Genomic DNA, 20,346 nt, shown 5'->3' on the forward strand with positions numbered 1-20,346 from the left:
CTTTACAAATCAGTTTCTGAAACATGTCCATTCCTCTTCCTCACTGTTCAAGTCATCTTTGGGAATTTCTTTCTTCAGACATTAAAAGAATTAAAAACTTCATCACATAAAATCAGATAATTTCTTAACAAAGAATTGTTACACTGTCTTCTGTTTTAAACACATGTGGCATCTGAATGAAGCACAGTCACGCAAACGCTTTATCATTAATAGTCAACTGTAGTGGTGTCGGGCTTACGCTCCAAATATGCCATGATGTTTGTCAGTTGGTGCGCAGCATCTGTATATATTGTCCTCTGTTGTGGTGTGATCACTCCCTCCTCATCCATGTCACCTTTCTCACTGTCTGCTGCAGATGTGCATGCCGCTACAATTTCTTCTTCTGTCACAGTGCCATAGCCAACATCATACCACGTCAGCGCCCTGTGACACTCCAGTAAATATTTCTTAAACTCAACAAAAAGCATTTTACATTACAGTATTACCATAATTTATTACACAATCTATGCAGGAACTTTATATTTAATCAAATTAAAAAGTGAATATTTGGCATACTTGTAGTTACATTCTTGGTTTCATAGTTAAAAATTATTATCTAATGTGAACATTAAATTTTAAAAGGCTACAAATTTGGTCCAGATTATCTGGAGAGCTGGATAAATGAGGTGGTGGTGATTATTGTTTTAAGAGTAAGTACAACTAGGCAACCCTCCTCTATATAACATTAATCAGAGAGAAAAATTGGAAGGGGTTCTGTAATAGTTAAGAGAAAAATTTCAGAGTAAATTAATTATGAAAATAGAAGAATGCTATGGTCTCACTGCCTTTCACAGTCATGATGAGATATTACTTCTGCCTGATGGAAACTAATACAGGTAATAACTGCTGTAAAATCATTGACAAAAAATAAATAGAAAAAAGAAAGAAAAAGAAATATAAAAAAGAAAGAAAGAGTTTGAAGCATTAAAGTTTCAAAATATGAATATTTTCTGTGAGCCACTTAATGTTGCTAGTGATGTTATTGGTTAAAACTGTACATGATAAGATTCTACTAATAATCAAATGTTTAAATGATACCTTTCTGAAGTATTCTGACTGACTGACTATTCTTTCAGATTGAAGTGATAGCTGATTTGCCAGTTGGATTTGGACTACATGATCATCTCAACCTTCCACTGTATGTAAGCATCACATCTCCTGTCAGTGTTACACTCAGTAAGATGCAGCGCCTTCCAGAATTGTGGCAGTATATGACACATGGAAAAGGCAAGCTTAAAAAAAAAATTTTAAAAAAAGATCTTATATCCAGTTATGAATCTTCAAGAGCTTTTCTGAATATTCTTCTCAAATACAAGTTAAATAAAGGAGAAAAGGGTATGCATTTTAATTGTAAACCTCTCTGAATTTTAAATGCTCAGGTGAGAAAGCTAACTTAATCAAAACTGTTTATGTCTAGGAAACAGATGGAGAGCAGCAGGTTACCGTGTACGCATGCACGGGCAGAGTACACATAAAAGACAGACATGGGTCCGTATTTCCTCTCTGAATTTTTGGTAGTATCAGATATAGTGGTTTTGTCAATTCAGGTTCCAGTATAAATTCTGGATAATTCTAATGTCTTTACGGTCTAAATTTATGTTGTTGTTGTTGTTGTTGTGGTAACCTATGGCTTTATTGGGAACTAACTCCATTACAAAACTGATATCTCTAGACAACATTAATATATAAATAACATTAACCTTTATCGGATGAGTGGTCGAAATATCAACCAGAGAATTATCCCTCGAAAATGACGAGCGGTCAGAATTTCAACCACAGCCAAACCCCTCCAAAAGGATGAGCGATCGATATATCAACTACGTAATTTATCTTGCATTTTGCCGTGAATTCTGCTTGTGAAAATGATCTACTCATTTTGTTACAAATATATGAGTCACTTATGAAAATGCGCAGAAGAATTTGGTGGCTGCTTTTCCTGCTACAAATAAAGCAATTAGTTCCTTTAAAAGCAGTGACCGTGGCTGGACATGCGAGAGAAGGGAGATATCATTAGCAAAGTGAAGCAAAACCTGTGCGCAGTAAGCTGGAAAGATAAGAGGGAAGTGTATTTGCTAACCAACATGCATAACACTCCACCATCCAGTCACTTTATGGATGACAATAGGATTGCATCGAAGCTGCAATAATCAAGAGCTACAATGCACATGTGAGTTATTGTGACAAGGGGGATCGTATTGCCAATAGTTATGATATTTTCCGTCGAACATGGAAATGGACAAACAAACTATTTTTCCATCTGATGAACAGTCATTTTGAACGCCTTCATCATTCACATATTGTGTGAAGGAAAGCTATCTCGCAAGCTGCCCAAGATATGAACCCAGAACTACCATCCACTAATCTTGGCAGACCGTTTACCAGCGTTTGCATGTCTCTCTCACCTTGAAGTGAAAAGTTCTAAACATTGGCCTCAGAAGGGATTATTTCACAGGTGCAAAGTTTGCTCCGAGAAGAAGGGGAAGGCATCAAGATCAAATTTCGATTGTGAGGAATGTGGTGTAGCACTTTGCGTGTATCCTTGCTTCAGAATGTACCACATCAAAAGTACCTTTTAAGGTCCAAGTTTTCACCTTCTTCTTTATGAAATCATTCATTCATTTGAATGTTTTTTTTGTGCCTCGAGAAGTGTAATGTTATAAGAACAAAATAACTTGCTACTTCCTTGTAGAGTCTTCACTCAGTGTGGCCCGAATCATATCATTGTGTCAGCGCATTAGTTTCCTGTTACTGACCTCACCTGACCTTAGAACATAAATTGCCATGTCAAGCAATACTATTGCTCCATAACTATCGAATGACTCAGGGAGGTTTCTATGTAATTTCAAAGGTTTTCTTACATGCAATATTGTGTACAGTGTGTGCAAATTCAAAGGTAACGTTGTGTAATAAGAGGTTAATTGGACTTATTAATAAATTGTAACTATTGTTTTATAAATCATTTATTATGATTACATTCCCCAATTTGTATGGAATAATCCAATCCTTATTTGAAGTTGCTCTTTCAAAGTCTCTAATTTCTACGAGAGTGTAAGTAAGACAGTGTAGTTCGTACTGTCGCTAGGAAAGAAAACTCCAGCCAGCATGAGTTCGGACCTTACTAATACTCCGTCCACCAAGGGACGCGCGTGCGCATGCACACACACCCGTCCGATAAATGTTAATAAAGTACAGATGTATTAGGGGACAGAGTCTTGTTTCATCTTGCTGTCTGGTATACGGCTGATAAATTGCCTTGTTTTTTTGTTGGATTGGGTTGAATCCTGTGTACTGAAGTAGGTGTTTCAAGTCCATCACTGATCCAGTAATTTTGCAGATGGTACACTTTTCCGTCTGGTATAATTTTATTCTAGCTAGGTGTGCAACTAAGCAGTTATGTCCTGGTTTCCAATCTGAAGATCACCACTGCTTCTTTCCTCAGCTTGTTTTTACTTTTATCCTTTAGGTCATTTATTTTTCCCATTTCTTCATTGTAGTAAGTTGGGTAGTTTCGTTCTTCCATTTTTCAAGGGTTTTATTTGAGATTAGCTTCTTGATTGAGTTAGCTGCCAGAGGTTTGGTTATCATGTAGGAACTAGTGCCATTTTCTGTTAGTCTATCTGCCAGTTTGTTGCCTTCTACTCCTACATGTGTGGGGATCCAGTGTGTTTCAGTTGAAAGTTTTTAATTTTGTTAGTATCGGTAGATGTTTAATGTCATGAAGTCTTGATGAATGGGTTTGATATTTGAAGATACCGCTTGTATGGCAGCTAGGGAATCCGTGAGTAGGTCTGCTTTTTCAAATGAAATGACTCTATACTGTAAATCAGATTTTGTAGGGCAAGATAGAAGCTATTCTCCATCGAAGTAGTTATGATATCTACCTAAATTTATTTCACTGAGGATTCTGTATAAAGAACAAAAATCAATAACTGTACCTCCTGTTTACTCTGAAGGATGTTTTTTTACAGGGTACTTGGCATCATCAGCTATTCTTGGAGTAGGCTCTGCAGACCCTGACTTAGGACTTGTTCTGTTTGGTTTGGGTTCCACCCACGAGGGACTTTTACGTGATATAGCCAATTTCAAGTCAAGTGTAAGTCTTCCACAGTTCCTTTACTGTTCTAAATTGTAGTACATAAGAAACTTCTACAACCACTAATAAATAATATTATATGTTTATCAGACTTTCAGAGGTCTTTTCCCATTCAGCCAGAACACAAGTCAGGAGGGTTTTGTACTGTTAGCGTCCTGTCTACAGCCTCTCAGCAGAGGCACAGTATCCATTCGGAGTGTAGATCCAACACAAGCTCCAGTAATTGATCCACAATACTTGATTCATCCTTATGATGTCACATGCATGACTAAAGGTAAGTGGCGCTACCAAACTTAGATCAATAAGTGATAAGTGATGGGGAGAAAGAAAGAGGCAAAGATTTAATAGACTGATTCACATGACCGTATATTCATGTTTACAAAAATGTTAACACCAAGGAAGTGTCGAGAGAACAGAATCAAATTTTTTCAACATATTCAACAACACAGATGGGCCTTAGCTTACCCAGCAACTGCTGCTCTGTTTGAAGGTCTGCTGCAGATTATGAGATGATGTGTGGTCAGAATGTCAAATCCTCTTGGCAGTTTTTCTTAGCTTTCTAGACCGGGGCTACTATCTCACTGTTAGTTAACTCCTCAACTGTTTTCATGTATTTTTATTATTTATTTCATTTCAATATAGGCACCTGAGCCAAGGCTCTTCTTGGTGCAATACAAATAAATGACAATGGCAGCTATATTCACAATCTGATTACAAAATAAAATACAATAAGTATATAATTTAACATGGTGTAAGAGATAAGATAGGACAAAGCTTCCTAACCATAATTACCATACTACTTCAGGTATTTAGTTAAATTACTTTTGAAGATAGATAAAGTTGGTAACATTTTTATATTTTTTGGAAGCGAGTTATACATAGTTATAGAAAAATGCCAAAGAGAGTTTTGACCATAACTAGTGGAATGAATCTGATTGTAGTGAATATTATAAATAATTCTTGTTTCATAATTATGAATCTGTGAATTGGTAATTACTGATGTGTTTGAGCGGACTAATTTGTTTTGAATTTTATAGATCATAATTATAGAAGCCTTTATGCGGAGGTTTGGAAGTGATAATATATTACAATATTTATACAGATCTTTAGTCGGTGTCAGAATGGGCAGTTTGAAAATTATTTTTAGTGCTCTCTTCCTAAGGACCTCTACCTTTCCAAATAATTCTTTATTACAGCATGCCCAGACATGTATCATATAAGAGATGTGGCTTTCAATAAGAGCATAGTAAATACCCTTCAACAACCCACGAGAAAACTTATATCGCAATCTACTGAGGATACCAATCACAGGGATAATTTTATTACAGATAGTCTCCACGTGATTACTCCACGACAGATTTTCATCTATAATCAGTCCTAAGAATTTAGTACTGTGCACTTTCATTACTCTTTGATTGAAGAAAAGCAGATTTTTATCCAAATTTAATACATATAAAGGTTTGTGAAAATTTATGTAGTTTGTTTTTGTTAGATTGATAGTTAATCGGTTGGAATTAAGCCATGTTTCAAGTAATCGAATATCCTGCTGCATATTTTGTTCAAGTTCATGATTGCTAGAGCCTGTATAAAAAATATTAGTGTCATCAGCAAAAATGGATAATCTTCCATTTAATTTAAGGTGACCAATATCATTAATGAAGATAAGAAACAATAAAGGCCCAAGCACAGAACCCTGAGGCACACCAATTGAGATCACCTTCACATTACTCTGATTATTATTACATGTAACAAACTGCTCCCTATTAGAGAGGTAATCAACAAACCAATCCAATGCAATGCCTCTAATGCCTGCTGCTTCTAATTTATGTAATAAAATTTTATGATCAACTGTGTCAAAAGCCTTTTTAAGATCTATAAATAAACCAGCTGCTAACATACCTGAGTCTAAAGCTTGTTGTAGTTTAATAATAATATCCTCAATAGCATTACTGGTACTCGAGTGTGGTAGGAAACCATACTGAAATTGATAAAAATATTTATTATTTAACAAAAAATCTAATAATCTTTTTTTAACCACTTGTTCTAAAATCTTAGATAAAGGAGGTAGTACAGAGCTTGGTCTGTAATTACTTACATCAAATTTATCCATGCCTTTATAGATTGGTACAACTCTGGCGATTTTAAGTTTGGCTGGTACTTTACCCTCTGATAGAGATTTGTTAACTAATTTTGTGATGTGAGGTATAATAAATTTGGAGAGTCTCTTTACAAGAATATTACTAATACCAAAACAGTCAACACTACAACTGTTTTTAAGATTATTAATTATTTGTTCAATTTCATTTTCATTAGTAGGGGTTAAAAATAAGGAATTAGATGGGCCAGGCTCAAGGTGAGGGTATTTACACTGAGGAATTTTCTTAGCTAAAGACAGACCCATATCAGTGAAATAGTTATTAAATATAGTAGAAATTTGACTAGAATCAGTCACCAACTTATCATTTACTTTCAGTTGTATTTCTTCATTGTTACTGTTATTAGTTGTTAGAATATTATTAATAACTTTCCACTGATTATTTGTGCTGTTTAACTTATTGATATAATAATTATTTTCTAGATCTCTTTTCATTCTAGTAACCCTGTTACGTATGTCTTTATAGTCTTGTATTAACTGCTGTGAAACATAGCCACATCCCATACTAAATCTCATCTGTTGTCTTTTAATTTTATAATATAATTTATTTTTTTGTTTGATTAAATTTAACAGCTCTGAAGTAAACCATGGGCAAAAGGGTCTAACTTTCTTATTTAGATTAGGACTTTCAGTTTTAACTAAAGCAGTACTTTCTTTAAAATATGTCATTAATTTATTTGTTATGATATCCGAGCTATCCTCTTCATTTATAGTTAATGGCGTTTGAGACATGTATTTTTCCATAGATGGGACATGGTATTTTGTAGGTTGAATTACATAATTTCTTTGTGTATTCATTTTGGGTGTAATATTAATATCCAAGATTAATAAATTGTGATCACTCAGATCATTTATTATGTTATATATTTTATATTTGCAGACTATGTTTATGTAAAAATGATCTATAAGTGTACTAGTTGTCAATGAAATTCTAGTAGGAAAGACAGTGTTACATGAACTCTGATTATAACACCCACAGAGATTCTGAAGCTCAGTAGATATATGACTATTTTCTAATTTATTTATATTCAAGTCACCAACAGTAATACAAAATGTTTTACCACTTTTATTCCAAATATCTTCTAAACATTTTAGAAAATCTTTGGAAAATTTGGTATGAGGGTTATATACTGCTACTAAGTGAATGTCATTCACAAAACCCTTTATCTCGATTAATAATATACTATATGAACTGGCATTACTGTTAATAGATAATAATACATTAGCCTTATATGGTTCCTTTATATAAATGGCAATTCCACCACCCCTATTATGTGATCTAGAGCAAAAGAGACCATCATATCCATTTAGATTAAAATATTTTTCTTCCTCAGGGGAAACCCATGTTTCAACAATTACAATGATTTCCGGATATTGTGCTTCCTGTATTGTATAAAGTAAATTACTCCACTTATTACGAATACTTTGGGAGTTGATGTACAGAATTCTAATTCCATCTTTGTTAGTAAGCTCCTGTAGTTCACTTAGTTGGAATTCAGAACCTTCCATAAAAAATAATGTTGATTTTTCATGTGTCTACAAGTAAATAGCCTACCTAAGTCCTAAGGGGAAGAGAGAGCTAAGACATCATGTATGTTTTTGATATGTATAATGCTGGAAGTATCATTTCTCCTTACAAAAATTCTCCCATCCCTTGACCACACATACTTGAAGCCTTTCGCTCTAAGGTCTTTAGCTCTCTTAAGAAGACCTTTAGATTTAGCTGTTAGGTGGTCATTGATGTAAATAGTATGGTTAGTGGCATTAATATTAAGTGCAGTGGATGAAAGTTGCCTAACATTTTTCTTTGCAACCATAATTTCATGCTTCTTCCATCTATTCACGAACTTAACCACAATAGGTCTAGGCAGAGATTTATTGGATGTTGGAATTCTATGAGCAATGTCAATGTCTGTTTTATTGATTACACAGCCAACTGCTGACCCAATATTCGTGACTAATTTATATACATCTTCACTTTGTAGTTCTGGTATTCCATGAATTTCCACGTTATTACGTCGTGAGTATTGATTAAGTTGATCAATCTCGTCACAAGATTTCGATTTCATAGTTTCAAGTTCTAGTTGCAGTTCTTTTATTTCTTTTATTTTGTAGGCTGAGTGGACCTTGAACTAACCCTCAGATTCAGGTAAAAATCCCTGACATGGCCAGGAATTGAACCTGGGGCCTCCTCTATTGTCCATGGTATACTTGATTGTTCCTCATCAATGCAAAATTAAAAAGAAAAGAAACATATTTCGATGTAGGAATAATAATAATAATAATAATAATAATAATAATAATAATAATAATAATAATAATAATAATAATAATAATAATAATAATAATAATAATAATAATCGTATGGCCTCAGCTACCATGTGCAGACATTTCAATTTGACGCCATCTGGCTGTCTGCTCGTCAATTTCAACGTTCCGTTTTACTCTAGGCCACCACTAGATGGCAGACCGAGTAAACCGAAACTCTCTTGGGCGTCTATGGCTGAGATTTAATGAATTTTGTCGGGTAAACACCAAATGTGTCACCAGAGATCTTTTACATGCCGACATCGTATGACATGGAGTGTCGAATGGACTTTTTTCCGCCCTTCAAAAATCCAACTACCTCTGCCGGGTTTGAACCCGCTATCTTGGGATCCGGAGGCCGACACTCTACCGCTGATCCACAGAGGCAGCTGATGTAGGCATAATCTGCAACTGAAAAAAAATCGTAATCTATAGTAATAGAATAAAGAGAGAGTGCGAATTTTGTGAGTTCATTTATATCTGGAGGGTAATCTGATTCTAAAAATTCTTTCACTAATAGAAAGATACATTATCCCTGAGTGCTATAGGTTACATTTTATTTTCAAAACAATTTGAGCGGGGGGAGGGTGCCAGGGGAGATATAAAAACAATAGGCTAATATAGGTGAAATATCGAATTAAGCCCCTCGATGCAAAGAACACAACTTGGTAAGCCCTATGGGCCTGAAAACCATGTTTTAAGGCCCTAAAACCAATCGTTATCGAGATATTGGCACCACACTACTCATGCTCTAGGAATCGGATAAAGAAATGTACTGCCGTAACCGTGACAACGTCAGTTCCAGAATTCTGGCTATTTGCTTTACGTCACACCGACACGGATAGGTCTTATTCCAGAATTCTACAGCAGCGAGATTATGCATGTACGTTTGCGCATAGCTGCCAACAAAAATTGGTACACATAATCCCTGTGCATATCTACAGTATATCTCAAAAACTTAACATGTTACAGATGTGAAGTGGTATTTATAATATCTTTTAAAAATAAAGAAACATGTATTATTTTGTTTTTAGAAGAAGCACTTAAGGGGGTAAAAAGGACTGAAAAGTTTTTTTTTTGCTAGTTGTTTTACGTCGCACCGACACAGATAGGTCTTACGGCGACGATGGGACAGGAAAGGGCTAGGAGTGGGAAGGAAGCGGCCGTGGCCTTAATTAAGGTACAACCCCAGCATTTGCCTGGTGTGAAAATGGGAAACCACGGAAAACCATTTTCAGGGCTGTCGACAGTGGGGTTCGAACCTACTATCTCCCGAATACTGGATACTGGCCGCACTTAAGCGACTGCAGCTATCGAGCTCGGTGGATTGAAAAGTGGGTTGGTGTGAATTTGTAAGATGAGCATATCTATAGTATATCTCAAAAACTTAATATTTTACAGAAGTGAAAATTGGTATTTTTAATATTTTACAAATAAAAAAACAGATATTGTTTGTTCTTGGAAAATCCACTTAACATGGGGGTAAAAGGGACTGAAAAGGGGGTTGAATTATTTTTATTAGGATACTGATATCTCTAAAACTGAAGATGTTACAGATGTAAAAATTGGTATTTTTCCTTTAAACAGAAAGATATACTTATTCTTTTGTTTTTGGAAAAATCCACTTAAAGGGGGATTAAGGGATTGAAACATTAGTTGAATTATTTGTATGAGGATACTTATATCTAAAAAACTAAGATGTTACAGTCGTGAAAACCGGTATTTGGAATCTCCTTAAAAAATCAAAAAAACATGCATTTTTGGGGGAAAATCAATTTGCGTGTGTGTGTGTGTGTGTGTGTGTGTGTATGTGTGTGAGAGAGAGAGAGAGAGAGAGAGAGAGAGAAATAGGAGTTGAATTCTTTTCACGAGAATATAAATATCTCAAAAACTGAAGATGTTACAGTTCTGATAATTGGTACTTGGAAGCTCCTTTATAAATAAACACATATTTTGTTTTTCTTTTTGGAAAATTCACTTAAGGGGGAAGGGGGGTGAAAAGAAGTGATGAAGAACTTGAACTTTTCATGAGCGTACTTATATCTCAAAAACTGAAGATGTTACAGATGTGAAAACTGGTATTTTAAATCGCCTTTAAAAATAAAGAAACATGTATTTTTTTGTTTTTGGAAAACCACTTAAGGGGCTGAAAAGAATTGAAAATGCGGATGAATTTTTAAAATAAATACCAGAATATCTACAGTGTATGTAAAAACTTAACATTACAGACATGAAACTTGGTACGTGGAGAGTCCTTTAAAAATAAAGAAGGGTGGAGGAAGGGCTGATAAAAATGTTGAATTATTTTTATGGGGATACTTATATCTCAAAACCTGAAGATATTATAGGTGTGGAAATAGGTGTTTGGAATCTCCTTTAAAAATAAAGATTTTTTTTTTACTTGAGAGAAGACGTTCTCATGTGTACAGTTCTATGACGCATGGTCATATTAGCCCCAAAAATCAATACTACAAACGTGGTTTACAAAGAGTTTCTGGGGTAAATGAAAATTTTTTGGTGAGTTTTTATAGTTTAGGGATTCTCAGATAATGTCTTAGTATAATGCCGAGGAACGATTATTTTTATCAAATGATGAAATCCACGTGAGAAAAGCTGCGGGTAACTGCTAGTTTTGTAATAAAACTTCAAAGTGATTGGTAACAGTGTTTCATTAAGAAAAGAATCTGTGGCACATCAGCCCATTAGATCCTTGGCCTGCTCATGACTACTGCCCTACAGACAATGTTCTGACAATATTGCTTGTCTTTTTTGACTGGGTCCACTGCCTGTAGTATCAACAGCTACTTAGTTTGTCTCACAAGGCTGGCAGATTCCCATTCCAGCCCTCAGCCTAGAATTAAAATCCATGGTGTGATTGGGAATCAAAGGCAACCTTTATGGAGGCTCCTTTTGTGTACTTCAGCACCTTGCACAAACTCACCAGCTACACTAGGGGAGCATAACCAACAACACTGAAAATATCTACACTGGGCTTATGCATATCAGTGACAGAATACGCATCCCTGATCTGCGAAGCATTGGCTCACACAAGCCATGTCGACATTGCTTTCAATGAAATACCTTCCATCATCACAAGGTGCCTTAAACCTACAAATGTTCACAAACAATACCCACTCATTGGAATTCCACACCCTCATGTACGAAGGAAAGTAATAGCAGGTAATGAGTGCAAAAAGTAAGTGCAACTTTTGTGTCATCTCTTTACAGCTGCTGTCCTCTTAAACATCAAAGGAGGTCTTGCAAGAGGAAGATCTTTCTCACTTGACCTAAACTCATCAAGGATCAAAAAAAAAGTCAATAACTAGAAAGAAAACTGAATGACCCAGATGTAGAGATCAATGAAGAGTTCACACTTGAAGGAGATATTCCTTACATCATCTGAAGATCCCTAAACATGTCAAGAAATAGTCTTTCAAGATGCAAGATGAACCCTCTAACAGCCAGAAACCCCGAATTCCAGTGTGGTTCAACATTAAAAACTTCATATCTGGTCCGTATTGAAAGGAGATAACATACAATAGAGGGAAATTTGATTGATCTACCAGTTTTCAATACATAATATTATGATGTTAATATAATCACAACATTTTTTATTCAGTACCGGTTTCGGTGTCAATGGACACAATCATCAGCTGAAACAGGTCGTATGAACAAAGATATACAAGTATGTAGTACATATAATAGACCCTTAGTAATAAGTGACATTAATAGGATGAAGTAAAAATATAATGCTTAAAAGAATACAAACAAGTTATGTGCTTGTTTGTGAAAGTATAAAATGAAAGTGAAGATATTAACAAATGTTTAAAGACTTGATCACTTTGGAATGGTTAAAAAGTCTCAAGCGTAGCACTGCTAAACAGTGCTAAGAAGTGCGACACCAATGATCTCACAATGAACAAAAATATAAGTTAACATCTATATACAGTAAGTAGTTGGACTTATGGTTGGAGCTAGAGGTACAGTAACAGCCAGATTTGCAAAGTTCTGTAAGCTGTTCAGAGTGGAAACAATTTTATGAACATGGCAGCTGATAATGGTTCTACTGCTAGTCTAAAGACCCATTTGTATAATAATTATGAGTGACATGCAGAATAGCTGAACTTTCTCTTCTAGAACTCATCGGCCTCTTACCATCTTGATTATAAGACATATTGTGGCACATTGTTTACAGTCCTTTTTTTTTTTTTTTTGAATTTGATTTATGTCGCACTGACACAGATAGGTCTTATGGTGACAATAGGATAGGAAAGAACAGTGGGGTTCGAACCCTCTACCTTCTGGATGCAAGCTCACAGCTGCGCACCCCTAATCGCATGGCCAACTCGCCCAGTGTTAGGGTCCTTAAAGCTATGCAGAGTAAGCATGTTTTCCTATCAACTAAATTTATTAAAGCTACTGAAAATGAATGAAAATCAACAGCCTGTTTACAGTCATTCGACCAGGTCAGGAATGGAATGAATGAAGCCCCCATCTAGTGGCAAGGATAAGAATTGTGCCGGCTGCCGAAGCCTGTCACACTCCTCTGGGGCAATGATTAATGAATGACAGATGAAATGAAATTGGAGAGTGTTGCTGGAATGAAATAAGACAGGGAAAACGGGAGTACCCAGAGAAAAACCTGTCCCGTCTCCGCTTCGTCCAGCACAAATCTCACTTTGAGTGACTGAGATTTAAACCACGGAACCCCATGGTGAGAGGCCAGAGCGCTGCTGCCTGAGCCATGGAGGCTCACTATTAAAGCTACTATTTACAGTTATTTACAAGTGTACTCAAGCTCAAGTTTATCACTTCACACAGACTGTACTCCTAAATTTATCTGAACACACAGCACTCCAGTGTGTTGAACTCCTGCTTTCCGGTACAGCTCACTCCACAGTACAACCAAGCTCAAAGACTCAATTCATATATTCCACATAGTCCAGATCATCTTGCACTTCAAATATCTCATAGCTAACAGTCTCAAGAATCTTGTTCACTCAGCTTTGCTTTTAATATATGCCAGCAGAAGATTCTCGCAGTTTCCACCTCCAGATCATTCTGTGTACCTTCTCCATTGTTAGCCAGCTTCTAGAATCTTCTAAGGAGCTTTGTTATTATGAGCTTAAACAATTCACAGGGACAAGTAGCCAGCATTGTGGCCTTTTGCTGGTCCCTTGCACTCTCAGCCTTCGTTATCACTGTTTATTTGGAATACTTTGTCTACTGGGTAGCCTCTAATTAGTGGAAGCTGAATAGCATTTGCTGTTCAAAATAAAATATTTTAAAACATGAAAATTATCATCATCATTTACATGGAGCTAGAACAAAAATGCTGCAAGCTTTGTCCAATTCTAAATGAGGGAGTTGGCTTTGCAGTTTGGGTCATGGACCTATGAACTTGCATTTGAGACATAGTAGGTTCAAACCCAACTGTTGGCAGCGCTGAAGATGGTTTTCTGTGTTTTTCCATTTTCACACCAGGCAAAAGCTGGGGCTGTACCTTAATTGAGGCCAAGGTCACTTCCTTTTACCATAAGACCTTCCTAACTTAGTGTGGTGTAAAACAAATAGTGGTCCACTTCTGAAGAATACACCCTCTTTGAACCCGATCTTTCATCACATATTCCCACATCTTCCACATTTACTCATGGTATGAGGCTTAATATGCATTTTTACAGCAGTCAGTTGAGTATAACATCTTATCTGCACACGCTTATTTGGTTATAATTATTTATATATTCATTCTAATATATCCAATTATTTTTGAGTTAAGTTACTATTGTAAGATAAATGTGTTTTCAGCTGTGAGACTGGCAGTTCGAGTTGTGGATATGGCTCCATTTCAGATATTAGGGGCCAAATTACATTTACCTCATTTAGATGAGTGTCGTCACCTGGTACCTGATGTACGGAATGATGTTTATGTGGAGTGCATAGTACGAACTGCTGCTATCACAGGTCATCATCCTGCTGGCACCTGTAAGATGGGATCACCATCAGATCCAGCGACTGTTGTTGATCCGCTCTTGAGGTATGAAATCAGTAGCATTCTTGTATTTAAATTAAAAGTAAGGACTCAGAAATATGGCATAGAATTTCAGGTTTGAACTGTTTTAATTATTTATGAACAAAATATACCTCCTTTCTTGAAAAGGGATAGAATATGCTAATTATAATAAATGTTGCAAAAGAAATATGCCCAATTTATGAAGAGTTTTTTTTGATGAACAGTATTTATGTAATTTTGAATACGAGGAAGACCAAGAGACAGGTGGATAAAAGGAGTGGAAGAGTGTGTACCGAGAAGAGGAGATGGAGAGGCTTATATTCCAAGCAGACCCGGTCAACAGCTGGAAACTGAAGATGATGATGATGATGATGATAATGATGAATGTTATTGCTTTTTATGTCCAACTAACTTATTTTGCATATTTTTGAGTCCGCAAGGTGCCAGACGTTTTGTTTGCAAGGGTTCTTTTATGTGCTTATAAATTTACAGGCATAAGGCTGGCATATTTGAGCACCTTCAAATACCATCTGACTGAGCCAGGAATGACCCCACCATGAACTCAGAAAGGCAGTGCTCTACCATTCATGTCACTAATCCTAGCTTCAATTTTGAAATCATTTTTAGATCCCCATTAATTTTTTTTCAGTTTCACATTTCATTCCTAGAAGATGATGGCAATTATCAAATTTTCTAGTTATCTGAGAGTTATTTTTTTTAATTTTAAATTTTCTAATATTTTGGCATGCTTTTATGTTGATACGATTGCCAGAACTATGCATTTCTCTTGTGTTAATCTTTACCCCAGTCATAATATCTCTCACTTTACAAATAAAAAGATATCGTCCCATCTAATATAGATGGTTATTTTGTATTAAAAAAGGATATATAAATACTTTTTATTTGTAAAGTGATAACCGTCATTACGGAATGAGATTTATAACATGCAAACATTATCTCTCTCTCTCTATTATTTTTTTTGTGGAAATACTTTTTCACTCAAAGATGATACTTCTTTATACAGTCTACTGCCTGCTGTCATTTCTTGATGGATGCAGTACTTTTGCATCCATCTCTTGGCACAGGCCAGAGCAAAGTGTAGCTTCCACTGAAGTTCCAGTCTCATCCCTGGCTGTGACAATATGGAAGCTGCTGGGGTATGGCTGGTGCTGATTAATGACATTCAGAGCACACCCAGTGTGTCTGAGTGGCATGAAAGGTGTTGCTTATAGGGTTAGTTGTGCTACAATAGCACTGTCTGGTCCAGTGAGGAAAGCAATGGCAAACTACCTCACTCCTCATCTTGCCTAGTATGCCTCATTTTGATACTGCCATTGGTTTTTGTGGTTTCCCTATAACTGCATAGCCTTTGGTGATGCTCTTTGAGGATCCAACCAGCCGCTGGGCTGATGACCTAACAGACTAACTACAGTCTAGTCTTCACACACCTGTTAAAGTAACTGCTATATTTCAAAAGTGGTTTCGCCTATCTTCACACGGGCCTGAAAAGTCAGTTCTTTGTTCCTCCATCTTTGATAATAAATGAGCTGAGCTGTGGGCGAACAACATTTATACATGCTGAAAGAATCCATTCTGTGGTCAGATGATCCACCTGGTGGTGGTGGTGATTATTGTTTTGAGAGGAAGTGCAACTGGGCAACCATCCTCTATGTAACACTAATCAGAGAGAAAAATGGAAGGGCTCCAACACTTCGAAAAATGAAGGCATTGGCCAAAGAAAGACAAGGGGCCACGAATGGTGTGAAAATAAAAGACTTCCTAGGCCTTGAAAACCTAATACCATCAGGAAAAGAACTAGAGTTGACCAAGGGAGGTCAGACAGGAGAGATGAAAGTGAGGAGCATGGCACAAGTAAGTGGAAGCAATGCCAGGATTTGGTTAAGCACCCCATGGTCGCCACTCCACGCTCCCATGTTAAGAGCCCCTGAGACCCCTTTTAGTTGCTTCTTACAACAGGCAGGGGATACCATGGGTGTTATTCTACCGCCCCCACCCACAGGACGTAGGAATGTTCCCTAATAACGAGAGAAGATACAGTCATGTTCTTTATATCCTTGTGGCAACCTGTGTTCATGTTCGACAATCTACAGGACCATTATGAGTGATGTGTGAGATATGAGGGTGTATTGAATACATGCTATATCTATGAAGTTAAATTCATATTGACATCAACACCTTGCATACTTGTAATTTTGGTTGTTTGTTTTGCCCCATATTGTAGAATTACACAGAATTAAAACAAACCCACTATTACTTTTTTTTTTTCAATGGTAACAAAAGTGTCCTATTGGAGTGGTTTCTATGATGTGGAAACAATCATTTTCAAGAGATAATTTTTGGGACAGGAACTCTTGATGTCTTGTATCCATTATTAATCCTCTGTGGGCGGAAGCATTTTACGTCTGTGCACTGAACAAAAATACGGGAAATTAAAACTCATTCAAATATATATCTAAACAAAACCAAACCCCATGGCACAGCAGCTCTGAGGGCCATGGTCTACCAAGCGACCCCTGCTCAGCCTGAAGGCTTTAATTTAAGATTACGAGGTGTCGTGTTGTCAGTATGACATATCCTTTTGGCTGTTATTCTTAGCTTTCTAGACGACGGCCACTATCCCACTGTCAGATGGTTCCTTAGTTGTAATGTTGTAATCATGTAGACTGAGCGGACCTCGAACCAACCCTCAGATCCAGGTAAAAATCTGTAACCTAGCCAGCAATTGAATCTGGGGCCTTAGCTAAAAAATTTATAGAAATCCTTTACAAACAATAAACACTATTCATCAAGACTTTTTACATCCACAAGTCCACAAACGTACTGCATTTACAGCATGGTTCATCATGCATTCAGTATCCCAATGTTAAAAAAAAAATCTGCTCGGAACACTGAACATCAACACGCTCCTAAAAGTTGGAAAATTAAAACAACTTACTGATGTTTTGAGAGAAAGAGATATTTACATACTTGCACTTCAAGAGACAAGATACCTTGATGAAAATCACATGGAATCTAGTGGTTATAGAATTTACAAAGGAAAACCGGCAATAAAAAACTACGCAAATGTAACGATCCTAGGTACAGCCTTTATGGTTAAAAGTAACATTCTGGAGTCCATCATCAATTTCACCTCACCAACAGAGAGGATCTCGTTTCTGCCCTTTAGATCTGGCAATAAAGCATACACGATTATCAGTGCACATGCGCCAATAAATGACGATAACAAGAAAAATCCAGAGAAGGTAGATGATTTTTGGGAAATTCTTGAAGACACAACATCCAAAATTCCACAACACTATGTAAAAATTCTGGTTGGTGATTTCAGTGGTCAGATAGGTAAAGAAAGAAGGTACAGGAAAATTGTGGGAGACTACCTAGCACATAACAGAACAAACAGAAATGGCGAAAGATTAATCAGTTTCTGCAGACATTTTAACTTGAAACTCATGTCTACACACTTCAAGGCACTCCCGAACAAGGAAAAAACATGGGCATCTCCTAACACGTTGCTGGGGGAGTTTCAGATCGACCATGTTGCTATTACGACCAGAAACCGAAGGGACATTTTGAACATCAAGGTAAGAAAAAGCTTAAACATAGATTTGGACCACTACCTCTCGGAGATTAAAGTAAGATTCCAACCAAACAAACCTGAACAAAGAATCAAGAGGAAGCTTAAAACTGATGCAGATACTCTGAGACAAAGCAAAGAGACATATTGTGAAAAATTGTCGAAGCTGAATATGAACAGTTGGGAAGAGATCAAAAAGTCAATGTTTAAAGCAGCTGAAGGTTTGGGGAATCCAGTGAGGAAACGAAAACACGGGTGGTGGAATGAAAAGTGTGATGAAGCTTTGGACAGAAGACTACAAGCATGGAAGAGGTGGCATTCCAACAAAACTGAGGGGAGATGGGAAACTTTCAGGGAAGAGAGGAAGTAAACAGCTAAGATCATACGATCAGAGAAAAGAAATTATGACAGAAGAAGGATGGATAAGATAGAAGATGATTTTCGAAAGAACAAAACTCGAGCATTTTACAAAACCTTCAGAGAGGAACTACAGGGATACCAGTCATCAAGTTTGTGCACCAGGTGAAGATGGAATTATTGCAGAAGTGTGGTAGTTCGGAGGAGAAACTGCAGCAAAAGCAATCCACGCCGTCATAGGAGAAATCTGGAGAAATGAAAAGATCCCCAGTGATTGGAAGCGTGCTCTTATACACCCACTTCACAAGAAAGGTCTCCGGACGAACATCAATAACTATAGAGGCATCCCTTTACTCCCAATAACATACAAGATACTCTCTAAAGTACTATTGAGAAGAGTTGAAGAACAAGTAGACCATCTCCTTGGTGAGTACCAAGCTGGTTTTTGAAAAGGAAGATCATGCCCAAAACAAATATTTAACCTGAAGAGCATTCTTAGAATAAGAGCTTTGAGAAGCCAGAACACCATGGTAATATTTGTTGATTTTAAGAAAGCGTATGATTTAATTGACAGCCAGACTCTATTTAATGTCCTAGAGGAATTTGGAATTGACAGGAAAACAAGAATGTTAATAAAACAAACCCTGACAGAAACTTTCTCAAAAGTCAGATTCTTCGGTGAAATTTCTGAACCATTTGAAATAAAAAATGGGGGTCAGACAAGGGGACTGCCTATCACCAATTCTCTTTAACATTGTTCTAGAAAAAATCATTAGAATCTGGGAAAACGCCTTGGAAGTGAAAGGAATAAAGGGAATACATTTAGGGAGGAAAGGACAGAATTCAGAAATTAAGTATTTGGCTTTCGCGGATGATCTTGCCCTCTTGGCTCACAACCATGTAAATTGCCAAATTATGCTGAATACTCTACATGAAATCGCTGAGAAAACGGATCTCAAAATCTCATATGAGAAGACGGAATACATGGAATATGGACATCAAGGGGTGAGACACTTAGAAGTGAAGCATGGGACTGTAAAAATAACTGAGAAATTTAAATATCTAGAGGAATGGATAGAACCTAACGGACTGGATAAAGAGGTGAATAGGGCAAGAATTAGAAAACTAGAATTAATTTGCAGGTTAACCCAGAACAGATACAACAAAAGAGCAATATCTTACAAGGCAACACTTAGACATTACAACACAGTGGTAAAGCCAGAGGGTCTCTACACTTCAGAGAGCCTGACAATGAATAAAAAGGGCGAACTTCAAGATCTTGAAGAAAAAAGAAAAAAAAGGAGAGGAGAACCTTAAGGAAAATTTTAGGACCACAGAAAAATGCTGATGGGGAGTGGAGGAATAGCAAAAATGATGATCTCTACAAATACACTGAAAAAATCACTGTCACCATACGAAAATGAAGGCTAAAATTCTATGGGCATCTAGAAAGAATGGATGAGAAATGCCTAACTAATAAAATATTAAAGTACATCACTGGGCCCTGTTTCATAAAACTAACTAATAATATTAGAAATCATAAAAATAATTATTAGTTAACCAAATTCTGTTTCATAAAGATTTACATATGACTAATAAAATATCTTCACTAATAATATTAGTTCATTAGTCAGCTGATACAAATGGACGTTAGAATCGGTCTGTTGCATATGTTCTTGGTTTGGGTTTGTTCCTAGCAGTAGGCTAATGCTTGACTACAACCAACTATTAATCCACATGTTCAAAGGCTTACCTGCGGTTTTCGTTGTTGTGTTTTCAATACATATGAAAAT

At 36.5% G+C, this 20,346-nt stretch overlaps 1 protein-coding gene across 1 annotated transcript in view; it reads left to right on the forward strand.

Moving 5' to 3' along the window:
* The window catches only part of LOC136880907 (neither inactivation nor afterpotential protein G), a 63,285-nt gene that overhangs the window by 22,340 nt on the left and 20,599 nt on the right, over positions 1-20,346 (forward strand). Inside the window, exons 4-7 of the mRNA XM_067153436.2 lie at positions 1,116-1,266; positions 4,008-4,132; positions 4,223-4,406; positions 14,400-14,628. Coding sequence (XP_067009537.2) covers positions 1,116-1,266; positions 4,008-4,132; positions 4,223-4,406; positions 14,400-14,628 — 689 coding nt within the window. The remainder of the gene's footprint in view (positions 1-1,115; positions 1,267-4,007; positions 4,133-4,222; positions 4,407-14,399; positions 14,629-20,346) is intronic.

This window comes from Anabrus simplex, chromosome 9 (genome assembly GCF_040414725.1).
Source record: "Anabrus simplex isolate iqAnaSimp1 chromosome 9, ASM4041472v1, whole genome shotgun sequence".
NCBI classification, from domain to species: domain Eukaryota; kingdom Metazoa; phylum Arthropoda; class Insecta; order Orthoptera; family Tettigoniidae; genus Anabrus; species Anabrus simplex.